The sequence below is a fragment of the Stigmatopora argus genome, chromosome 4, assembly GCF_051989625.1.
Source record: "Stigmatopora argus isolate UIUO_Sarg chromosome 4, RoL_Sarg_1.0, whole genome shotgun sequence".
Taxonomy (NCBI): domain Eukaryota; kingdom Metazoa; phylum Chordata; class Actinopteri; order Syngnathiformes; family Syngnathidae; genus Stigmatopora; species Stigmatopora argus.
Genome location: NC_135390.1, coordinates 21,199,710 through 21,212,058, shown reverse-complemented (window position 1 = coordinate 21,212,058; position 12,349 = coordinate 21,199,710). Strand labels below are relative to the sequence as shown.

At 38.3% G+C, this 12,349-nt stretch overlaps 1 protein-coding gene across 3 annotated transcripts in view; it reads left to right on the top strand.

Moving 5' to 3' along the window:
• grik3 (glutamate ionotropic receptor kainate type subunit 3) overlaps window positions 1-12,349 on the top strand; it is a 154,985-nt gene that overhangs the window by 106,298 nt on the left and 36,338 nt on the right. For all 3 annotated transcript variants that reach the window (XR_013299920.1, XM_077597995.1, XM_077597997.1), the window contains 3 exons: window positions 287-430; window positions 7,203-7,310; window positions 10,074-10,187. Coding sequence is in view for 2 of the 3 variants with exons in the window: in XM_077597995.1 (XP_077454121.1) it covers window positions 287-430; window positions 7,203-7,310; window positions 10,074-10,187 (366 nt within the window). In the remaining variant the exon portion in view is untranslated. The remainder of the gene's footprint in view (window positions 1-286; window positions 431-7,202; window positions 7,311-10,073; window positions 10,188-12,349) is intronic.

Sequence of the window (12,349 nt, the reverse complement as noted above, 5' to 3'; positions counted from 1 at the left end):
CTTCACAGTGCTTTTAAAAAGATTATCAAGCTTTTCTACCACGTGGACAGTCAAGGTAATAAATCCACATTTGAATTAGCTATTGTTAGTGAAACACTCTAAATGCCAAATGTCTGTAAATCTGTAAAACTCCAAAATAGACTCCCAACCACAGCGTCTGTTCCAATTTTTGCTGCACAGGTCTAAATGCGATGTTAGTACAATCCCCAAAATGGCTCCCGGTCGGCCATATTTGCCGTCTTTTTGGCAGTCGGCAGCTGTAACAATGTTCACCCCATTATTCCAGACAGACGCGGCTCTGACCTACGACGCCGTCCACATCGTGTCCGTGTCCTACCAGCACGCGCCGCAGATGACGGTCAACTCGCTCCAGTGCCACCGCCACAAACCCTGGAGATTCGGCGGACGCTTCATGAGTTTCATCAAAGAGGTGATTGGACCGTCTTCTCCGCTTTCATCAAAGAGGTGACACGGCTGTCTTCTCCCTTTTCGTCAAAGAGGCTGTCTTCTCCGTTTTGCCGTTCCTATTTAAAACCGTGCACTGGGCCGGACTGGACTCGCGTGTTTGCTTAGGAAATCAATCGGGTCCACAAGCAAAGTGAGCCCGTCTTTGATGGACACATGAAAGCGGCGTCTTTGTCTGCTGTGTAAAGTTCCCTCTTGCGGTTTTGTTTTATCTATTGAACGCGGCGACCTTTTCGAAGCGCAATTTGTGCGACTTGCCTGGAGTTTATCAAACATGAGAGTGTGTACTTGTACGCAAAATAGATACACGAATAGGCTAGGTGGCGATGCTAATGTTTGGGACTTGAAGATGCGAGGACTGACACTTGTTTTTGTTGGTCTGCGGTGTTTTTTGTCGGTTTGACAATAGTCTTGGAGGAACTCATTTTAAACAGAGTATGCATTGAATACGTGGAGTCAAAGTCAATTAAACGGGGAGCTAACGTTGACTAGCGCGGCGTGTTGTGGAGACATGTTTGCTAGCGTAGTCAAAATCAAATCAAAATGTGTATAACGAAATTGGTGGTGCTACTCCAAGCTTTTCAAAGTGTGTTTTCCCAGTTAAAAAAACATAAATAGTAGTATAAAAGTATAAAAAGTTACATCCCGGCTAGGTGAATTCTAAAGTATTGCACAGAATTCTGAAATATTGCACAGATTCTGAAATATTGCACAGAATTTGAAGGACTGGACCCTGTGTGCCATGAAATGGAGTATTTTTCGGTATTTCACGTGTTTTTATATCTTAGGATAGTCTTTCATATTCTGCAAGCAATCTTGCTACTAGTTACATTTTTTGTTAAATATTTCCACATACGTGAAGCGCGGTATCTCATTTCATTTTGCACTTTAGCCCTCATAGGCTGTTCAGTAGTCCCACTGGCCACGGTTATGAATTTTTCAAGACGAGCGATGACCAGAGGAGCCAGAGTTGGAGTGGATAATGGCTTTTCTGTTCCACAACTATCGAGCTTATTTTCTAAACTTTGGAGCTGTGCAGGTATAGGAGATGAAGATTGGCTAATGCTATGATCGTGCTGTAGTGAAGTTCAAGTACAAATGTATTCATCTTTCAAGTACATTCAAAATACGATGAGAAAGAACTCCTCTTCAAGTGCTGTTATAAACTTAAAATGCTGTCTGCGGAGGAAAAACAGATTTACATTTATCACTCTCTCTAGATATTTTGATCTATCTCAATGTCTCTAGATTGATCTCTCTAGATCTCTATATTTCTCCTTAGATCTATCTATCCCTAGATCTCTAGATTTATGTCTCTAGGTTTGTAGATCTCTCTCTAGATCTCTAAATCTGTCTCTAGGTTTGTAGATCTCTCTCTAGATCTCTCTAGATCCCTAGATCCCTCTAGAACTCTAGATCTATGTCTCTAGATTTGTCGATCTCTCTCTAGATCTCTAGATCAATGCCTCTAGATTTGTCGATCTCTCTCTAGAACTATGTCTCTAGATTTGTCGATCTCTCTCTAGATCAATGTCTCTAGATTTGTCGATCTCTCTCTAGAACTCACTAGATCAATGTCTCTAGATTTGTCGATCTCTCTCTAGATTAATGTCTCTAGATTTGTCAAACTCTCTCTAGATCTCTCTAGATCCATGTCTCTAGATTTGTTGATCTCTCTAGATTTTTCAAACTCTCGCTAGATCTCTCTAGATCTATGTCTAGGTTTGTCGATCTCTCTCTAGATCTATGTCTCTAGATTTGTCAATTTCTAGATCTATGTCTCTAGATTTGTCGATCTCTTTCTAGATCTCTAGGTCTATGTCTCTAGATTTGTCGATCTATCTCTAGATCTCTCTAGCTCTATGTCTCTAGATTTGTCGATCTCTCTCTAGATCTCTCTAGGTCTATGTCTCTAGATTTGTTGATCTTTCTCTAGATCTGTCTCTAGATTTGTCGATCTCTCTGTAGATCTCTCTAGGCCTATATCTCTAGATTTGACGATCTCTCTAGATCTATGTCTAGATTTGTCAATCTCTAGATCTATGTCTCTAGATTTGTAGGTCTTTCTAGATCTCTAGCTTTCTCTCTCTCCCTCGAGATCTGTGCCTCCATCTCTTTCTCTAGATCTCTAAATCTCTCTCTAGATCTATAAACGTTCATTTTCAACACCACTAATCCATCTCAGGGTGTGAGGGTGCTGGAGCCTATTCGATTAGACTATAGATTAATTCCCTTTCATTTCATATTTTCTGTTCAAACATTCCAAGAGATTTTTTTATGAGTTTTGTCCATACAGCGTAAAAAAAATCTTAAAAATACAGTTGGATGGATGCTTTTTTGAATTTTGATTCTCAAAGACACCACAAAAAAGGATGAAACGCTTGAAATGAGTCGCAGTTTATCTTATCATATTGTCAAACGTGACGATGAACGATTGAACGTTTAGCTGGAGGTCACAGTTTGATATCTCCACCCTCTCTCCCTCATCCGTGTGATGTAACACTTGGAAATAGGCCAGAAATAAGACCCAGATTGAGTAAAAGTATAAATGTCGGAAAACTCAACCACTCCCTTTTCCTCCAAGGTTCTCATTAGCGTCCCTTCAGAGACGATCATCTTCCATTTCAACACAAGGAACTCCCCATGTGCTCATTCTGGAATCCCAATGAGCTTTAAAATTCACTATTATTTCTTCTAAAGCTGTAAGGCGTTTTCTTCTTCTTTTCCACGTTCTATTAAAAATAAGTCTCCAGAAAATAGGCATGCTTGAGTTAACATCAATGTTTAATATAGCCCAAAAATAACATTACAGGCTTAACATGGTCAGAAAGAAAAAACAAAACAAACAAAAAACAGTCATACTTGGGTATTAGTTGTAGGCCCAGGCAAACTATGAAAAAAGTACAATTTATAGTCCAGAAAATTTGGTACTTTAAAAAAACATTTTTTAGCCCCCTTATGGCAAATATTCTCCAATAGTTTATTTTATTTTCCATTTATTTATCAAAATAATGAGCAAAATAAATTATAATAATAGATATCTTATATTGGGCTCCAGCACCCCCCGCGACCCTAATGCGGACGAAGCAGTTCAGAAAATGAGATAAATGATTAGCTTGTTAATAGTTTATTTACTTATAATAGGTATGTATGTGTGTATGTATAGATATGTATATACGTATATACGTATATACGTATATACATATATACATATATACATATATACATATATACGTATATACGTATGTACGTATGTACGTATATACGTACATACGTATATATGTATATACGTATGGATGTAAATGTGTATATATGTGTGTATATATATATATGTAAATATGTGTATATATGTATATATATGTGTATATATATGTAAATCTGTGTATATATATGTATATATATGTAAATATGTGTATATATATGTATATATATGTTTATATATATATATATATTTATACATATATATTTATGCATATATATATATATGCATATATATATATATATATATATCTTTATTTATATATATATATATATATATATATAGATTTATATCATAAATGACAGCACATATTTATGAGCATATTTATATTCATGTTAATGAACATATATATGTAAATATGTAAAATAATTTACTTCTTTAGTCCCTTGTGTAGGTTGAACATAAACCATGACACATACTAGAAACACACACACACTTAGTACAGTTGATTTGTCTAGTATCTATAGTCCGTTCCACTACTTTTATCCCAATATTATTTTGGAGAGCAAAGGAAGTGTTTGCACATGATTTCCCTGGAAAATGTTACGGCTAGCCCCCGGGCCTTGAGTCTGACACCTTTGTCTGAATCGATGCACATTAAGAGCTTTCTGGAGTTGTCTTAGACAATCACGATGGTACGCTGTGTCGTGCAAAAGACCAGTCAGGTAGTGACAGCTTTGCAAGCCGCCAAGGAGTCGTATCATGCTTTTTTGTTTTCTCTCATCTCACCTTCTGCCGAATCGGACTCGCTTGATCAATCTGCGGAGACAGCCTGCACATTGCCACGATCACAGCGGGCCATTCGCTCCTCCAGATCACAGCGGCCCGGTAAACAGAGTGGGAGGTGTTGTTACAGGAGGAAACCAAAAAAAAAAAAACATAGCGATAACCACCGACTGCCAGAGGATGTTATGTTATCATTTGTTTTGCAGAATGATGTAAAAATGCATCATTTCCCCAAGAAAGTTGATGTGTATACGATTTAGTGCGTGTCCAAAATACAGCGAAAAAGAGACATTTTGCACGGCAACGCGCTCGTAACATAACATAAACTAATTTAAATGAACTTGGATTACGATGCAGACACACTCAAAAATAAGTTTAATCTAAGCTTGCACTAAACTTAATTCTAATTTTGTTTGAAATTTGAATACCTTTCTTCTCCTGGGTTGGCTTTATTAGCCCCGCCTCCACCCTGACTTTCAGATGCAACCTATCAAGGGTTGTTTGCTTTTGTCTTCCCTTCAAAATATTCCCAAAATGATGCACACATGTCCTCCCAATAGGATAACACACGGCCACTTGCCAACGAGAAGTAGTATATACTCCTCTCGTATTAGCGAACAAGCTCCGCCATTTGCACCGACTAACAGGGAAAAAACGCTGAAAAGTTTGCATGTTCTCTGGGCTTGCGTGGGTTTTTTTTTTCAGGTACTTTGGTTTCCTCCCACATCCCCAAAACACGCCCAGAGGCTAATTTAGCACTATAAAATGCTCCTAGCTATGATTGTTTGTCCTTTGTCTCCTTATGCCCTGCGATTGGCTGGCCACCGATTCCAGGTGTCACCCCGCCTGAGGCCCATAGTTGATTGGGATAGGCTCCAGCACCCCCCGTGACCATAGTGAGGATAAGCAGTTTCAGAAAATTAATGAAAAATATAATAGCAATGACACGTTAGCCACTCGGCCGTTGACCTGCTTCTTAAGAAATAAAAAAATATTTCTCTTAATTTGTTTAAGAATACAAATAAATAGGAAATAAATTTAAGGAATTAAAACACAAAAATTGCCCGGTTATCCGGTCGGTATTCAGTATCGGCAGACCCTTAACACCAGGTTGCTTTTAACCCAAAAAAATGACAACCCAAATAAAAATAATCATTTGTTGATTAGAACTCCGCTATGACACTAAATTGGTAAAATGTTATAAATGAAAAAAATTCAGAATCCATCGTCGCACAAACTAAATATCAGCATGTCAAAAAAATTCTGCCATCATAGACCCGTTGAAAGGTCTGATATACCTTAAATATTTAATTGGCTCCCGTATTTTAATTCAGCTTTTAACAGTCAAACAACTGGACTTTTTTTTTCTGGTTTGAAAATGATTAAAACCGCCTTCGGTCCGTCCTTCAGATAACACTGCAAATGTGACTTCCCGAATATTTTTTTTCATTTTCTTCTTCCCGTCTTCTCATTGGACGTCACGGCCCCGGCCCCGGCCCCGGGTGATCAAAGCCTATGAAATATTATTACGTTGTTGTCCTTATGCTTGCGTTTGAGGACAACACCGTTGGGTTGTAAAAATACGTACTTGGGTCTGATTTACGCTCGTTTCAATGACAGACAGTCGGACGTCTTGTCAAGGTCGGATCGGCTCTTTGGATTGGACGCGGTTTCGGCATGCTGGGTCCAGATGGACTTGAGTCAAAAAAGGACTTGAATATTGGCGTAATTGAGCTTAAACAAATGCTGTGACTAAATTAAATGGATAATATTGTGATCAAAATGAGTAAAAATTTAACAGAGTGATGCATTTTCCCTCATCCGGGGGAATTGAGAAAAAGACCCTCGTTAATTAACTCGGCAGTCCTCGGTGGTGTCGGCTGCGAGTTATGATTAACAAAAAAAAGCATTTCTATGGTTTTGTAATTGACTAGGAGATAAATGTTTGTTTACCGTTGCATCTTACTGGAAATGTACCTTTTTTAATTGATGTTTTGGCTCTTAGTTAACATATTTGTGATTTTTATACATTTTATACAAGATAACACATTATGTGACACCGGATGCGGTCTCATTGGCTCATATTGACAATTATAGATGTTGGATCTATTAAAATGATCATATCCTCCTTATAAAACATGATTTAAAAATGTTTCAACAATGTAAAAAATGGTTGAAACATGATCATTTTCTAAATTTAATGTATGTGAATTTTCAATTAAATTAACAAATGTAACTAAAAAAATGATTACAGCTGAAAAAAATTGAGCATTTTTTAAATACACCATAAAATATATTAGAATACTAAAATACCAGTTAAAAATAAGAATAAAGGTTTAAAAAAGTATGTAAATATTCAGATTGACAATAAAAACAATTCAAAAATACTAGATTAAATTAAAAAACATCCACATTTGTTTTACTTTTTTTCATAGAAAATACGTTTAAAAATCTGTTATTGTACTGTAATTAAAAAGAAAAACAGCAAACATAATATTTCACATTCCAAAATGTATGTAGACATGAGGTTTAAATTTTTCTGGTTTTATCTAGGTCTTGGGAAATTCCTGGTAGGTGGTCTAGAGTGAAAATATTGTACTATTTTTGTCCGCATTCAGTTGTTAATCGATGACAAATATTTTCAAGATTAAGAATCTCTAAAATAGCCTTTGCGCCCAAAATTGGATATGAGAACCCCAAATTACGTAGTACCAAAACACTTTTGAAGGTCAAAACTTTTGATGTCTTTCAGTCACACTGGGACGGACTAACTGGGAGACTCTCGTTCAACAAGACAACTGGATTGCGAACAGACTTTGACCTGGACATCATCAGTCTGAGGGAGGAAGGACTTGAAAAGGTAAGAAGTTTTGGATTTAAAACTCAAGGAGCGATGCATCAACATTGTCATCTTTGAAATGTGCCTTTTGTGCAAAATCATTATTTTCATTCAAGTCTGACATATTTCAGCAACAATATTGTCAAAATGACATAGCAAAAGGGCTTGTCAAATGTCTCCCTTTTTACGCTGTTAGGCATAATCTGTGCCATTTTTAAAATTACCGTAATTTCAATCTTTTTGTCGCTGGAAAAAAATGATGACTGAATCAAGGGTATGGCTAATATGCGCATAAATTAGACTTGGCATGCACGAAACGCCATAACGCGAGACAATGCGGCCGATACGGTCATTTATTTCAAAATAGAGAAAAGATAAACAGATAAAACGCTAAACAAAATGTGTTTGGACGTCTATGAATGAAATTCAAGAAAAAAAATAAAACCGTATCTTGCATAAAACGTGAAAAAACTCACTTACTTGTGCCTCCCATTGCTCGCTCAGGGCGCCGCCATCTTACCTAGACTGCTACGGACACACTTCCTGATTGTACTGCCCACTTGACTTCCTTTTTGAATTTGTCTATGTGCAGACAACACCCTTTAGGAATGTGCCGTCCTTTCGATTAATAAAGTATCACAGAAATACCACGTACGATGATTTTTCTTAACATTTTCCCTTCAAAGTAACATATTTGTACTCCCTATTAAAACAATGAATATGAAGGTGAAAATTGTGAATCGGGGGCGGCTTATACGAGAGAAATTCTAAAATTCAACGATTTAAAGGCAATTTTAAGGGTACGGCTTATATGCGAAGACGGCTAAAATGCAAGAAAATACGGTAGATATGTTTTTTTAATACCAGGAGTTAATTCAAAGACTGAATTATTTCTACTCAATACTAAGACCGGGTCAAAACGCTCAGGATTTTGTTCACGCGAGGATTCATCTCTTTGAATTGTTTCCTCAAAAACCTAACCGCCATTTCCTCGTTAGCAGACTAACAATTGACAGTCATAATTTACCTCCTAACAAGGAACTAAATCGGTCTCCCAGAAATGCGAGTGGATCATAAAGCAAATTGAATTCCGCTACACGTTCCGGTGTTAATTAGCGCCTCTCTTAATGCTAATCGGAGGTGATGCCCAAAATGCAGTTTGTTGCTAATGGCCTGTATAAACACCAAATAAATGGACTAGTAAGTAAGTAAGTGTCAGGTGGGTGAAGTGAAGACGTTTTTGTCTTCGTTTATCATAAAGGAAGGCGGACTTAGTAGAGCCTTTTGCTAGTACGGCTTTTATACATTTGGAATATATCAAACGGGGATAAGCCCCATTATGACTTGCACAAGTAGTCCCTAAAGGCTCCAAACGATATAATGGCAGAAGCTTTTCATCTGGCAAAAAATGGCTTTGAACCGATTCTCGTCGGAGTCGCGGTTTTGCGTGCGGTCATCTGAATAGAAAGCGAGTGGCGTCGTTATTTGATGGCGCATTAGCATCCCCGCTGGCGTGTTTCCCATTTCCCCTTCCGTCTCGTACATGCCGCGGAATCGGCTTTAGCCTGTTAGGGTGTGGACTTTTACCGGATAATCCCTTGTAATTGAATATTAGCCCGAGTCGGAGCGGGCGGCGGAATTGAGATCGGGGTCTTAGCGGCGGCGTTTTCGTTGAACAACGGGTTTTTAAGAGGGAGGGGAATGTGAGGCGGAAGTCTGCTCTTGTTGCTAATTGAGAAATGACTTGATTGTAATTGGGCAGCATTTAGTAAGGATTTTGTTAATTGACACGTAACTGCCATAGTCGTCCAATCCACTTGAAGTGGGAGGGTGGCAGTGAATGAACAATCGTTAATTTTTTGTTATGATCGCGCCGTGGCGCGATCGGAGGGATTTGTACCCAGTAGCGGGGAAGCAGGAGGGGATGAGGCGAATTGTGCTCATAATAGTAACTTTAATGACTCAAAAGCCTTACAAAATAACAAGGACTTGTACATCCCAAAAGGAAACAAAACCGAAGCATGGAGAACAGTACCTTTGCAGTATCACGCAGTACGATCCGATCCGACAATGAATACCACTTCCGTGGTGTTTAAATACACACATCCGGAAGTAATCATGAATCACTCGCAGCTGCTCGAACCTAACTGCAAGCCAGGAGGGACAACCGAGTTGCTCATGACATTTTTGGTTTGTTTTGAATTCGTAAGTTCACGTTGTTTAGGTGTGTTTTGGTGTGCTAATGTTAGCTTCGTCCATACAATTTTTTTGGATGCTTGTTATTCAGTTCAATTCATTAATACATTGTTTTTTTTATTTTTGCATTTTTCATAGAAAGTTGGGAGACATTTTTAAAGATTTTAGTTGGTAATTTTTTGGGGAGCCTGGAACAAATTGCAGAATTTTCATATAAACAAAACTATTGACGACAAATCCAAGTTACAAAACAAATTTTGAAACCAATTTCGTAAGTAGAGGTTCCACTGTAATTAGCAATACAATGTTTTTGGTTTATTTTTAAATTAAAACTTCACCATACCTTCACAATACCAGTGAATAAATCGGGAAATTGACAATAAATAACAGATAATTTGAGCTTCTAATTTTTTATCATGTCATGCCACATTTCGTTACATGCTATGTTACGCTACATCAGTCACCTTAAAACAAAGGTCATCCAAATTAGTTGTAGCCATGAATTTAAGCACAAAGTACTTTTTTCAAAAAGTTGAGCCAAGAAATCATCTCACGCCAGGGTCGTCACCCGCTTCTTCACCCCCGCAGGTCGGCAAGTGGAGTGCCTTGGGAGGTCTCAACATCTCAGAGGTGCCCAAGCGAAAGGGGATGAACATCACAGACTCGCTGGCCAACCGCTCCCTCGTCATCACGACCATCCTCGTAAGTCGTTTGCCTGTCACGCCATTGGACGATTGAGCCAAAATGGATGCTCTTTGCCATTATCATAATGTCTTGCCTAAATTCTGTCCGTAGAATTGCTAGCATAAACTCGCATTGACGTGGAGAATAGTTAGAAATGGGTAAGTTGCCTTGTAAATTAGGCAGATGTGTCTCCTCCCCCCAAAATGCACATGTCGTTACTATTGGCTGGCCACCAATTTAGGGTGTTGTTTTATTAAGTTTAATTATGTTCACAAAAAAAGTCTATTTCAAAGAATTTAAATTCACAAAAGTGAATTCAAATACAAGTCCACATATTCTATGAACATACAGTCGTACCTCTACTTATAAAATTAATTGGTTCCAAGACCTTTTGAAAATTTCGTAAGTAGAACTTTATATGTAAATTCTCTAATTCGGTCCACGGTCCTCACACAACTACCAACTAAACCCTTTAAAATTGGTCAAAGTGTCCCAATTTTGTATGAAACATGTGAAGAAACACACAAAAATGAGAGAAAATAATAAGGAAATTATTTATTAATGTCTTAAAATATATAAAGCATATGAAAATGTGCCCTGCACCGCAGTAATAGTTCCCTCCGGGACCGTTATTATGGGAGACGTATTACCCATGTTTGTCCACCAGATGGCGGCAAGAGCCCGTTCTACCAGGCCCGAAAGCGGTCCACTTTGTAGTACATTTTAGACTTTTACGTGTGCTCTGTGTGTGTGTGAAAATATGTCCTGCGTTGCCTTTGTACAGTTTTTAATCGCTTAATAAGAGGAATTGCAATCATTAATAAGGGGATAATTTAGCCGAGGTGGACAGGTATGTAAGAGAGAATCTTGAAACATGGATAGTGGTTGTTGTGAGACAGCCAATGAGAGCCAAGTAGAGGGTAACGAGGTTCTAAAGTGAGAATCAATGCATCCGCGACAATATTTTCAAAATGAAATGGCGGATAAGGAAATGCATTTACTTTTGTTGGATTTCGTAACTTGGATTTCTTTCGTATCTCGAGTCACTCTTTTGCATATAAAAAATTTCGTAACCGGAAAATTTCATAGCTAGGAGGGTTCGTAAGTAGAGGTATTCATAATTAGAGGTATTCATAAGTAGAGGTATTCATAAGTAGAGGTATTCATAAGTAGAGGTATTCATAAGTAGAGGTATTCATAAGTAGATGTATTCATAAGTAGAAGTATTCATAAGTAGAGGTATTCATAAGTAGAAGTATTCATAAGTAGAGGTATTTATAAGTAGATGTATTTATAAGTAGAGGTATTCATAAGTACAGGCATTCATAAGTAGAGGCATTCATAAGTAGAGGTATTCATAAGTAGAGGTATTCATAAGTAGAGGTATTCATAGGTAGCGGTATTCATAGGTAGCGGTATTCATAAGTAGAGGTATGACTGTATGTACCTTCCCTGATCTTACCTTAATTCCCAAAAAATCCAAATGATCAAAAGTCCTCTGAAAATCTCAAGGGGGAGAAATATTACAAACGAGTTGAAGTAAGTTTATAATGAAGCGGCTTTTAAAAAGTGCATTTTCAATCCTTCTATCGAGTCATTAGTTCAAGGTCGTAAAACAATCTACTTTCAATTTGCCCGGGAAAATCTTCGCCTTTAATATCAATCTCGCCATCTTTGCATAATGACATTGCCGCAAAGCGACGCCGCCGATGCGTGAACGAGACGTCTGACAGCTTTATAGCGATAACTTTGTCCAAGAGATTAGGCGACTTAATGCGTTTTCTCCCCTTACATTAATTGTTTGCACTCCATTTCCTGTAATGTCTCCGTGCGGGCCCGCCTCCCCGCGTTCGTGCGTGGGCGAGACGGCGACGGCTAGCGGCGTTTTGATTTCGGTCCCATCCGTGGGGGAATAACAACAATTGCTAGTCTCCCAAACAGATGGAAATGGTTTCCCTCGGCATGCCAAAACTTTTTTGATCAACTTAATTGGACGATTCGGGCCAAATTGGAGCTGCCGTCCGCTCTGGAAATCCGTTTGGCGTCGAGTCGTCATAACTTATTTGTTTCGGAACGTGTTCAGCGTCCGAGTGGATTTTGATTTGTATTGTGTACATAACATTAAGGCGGGTGGTTAACGCGGTTCTGGGGCCGAGGGTTCGATCCCAAGTGGGTCCTGA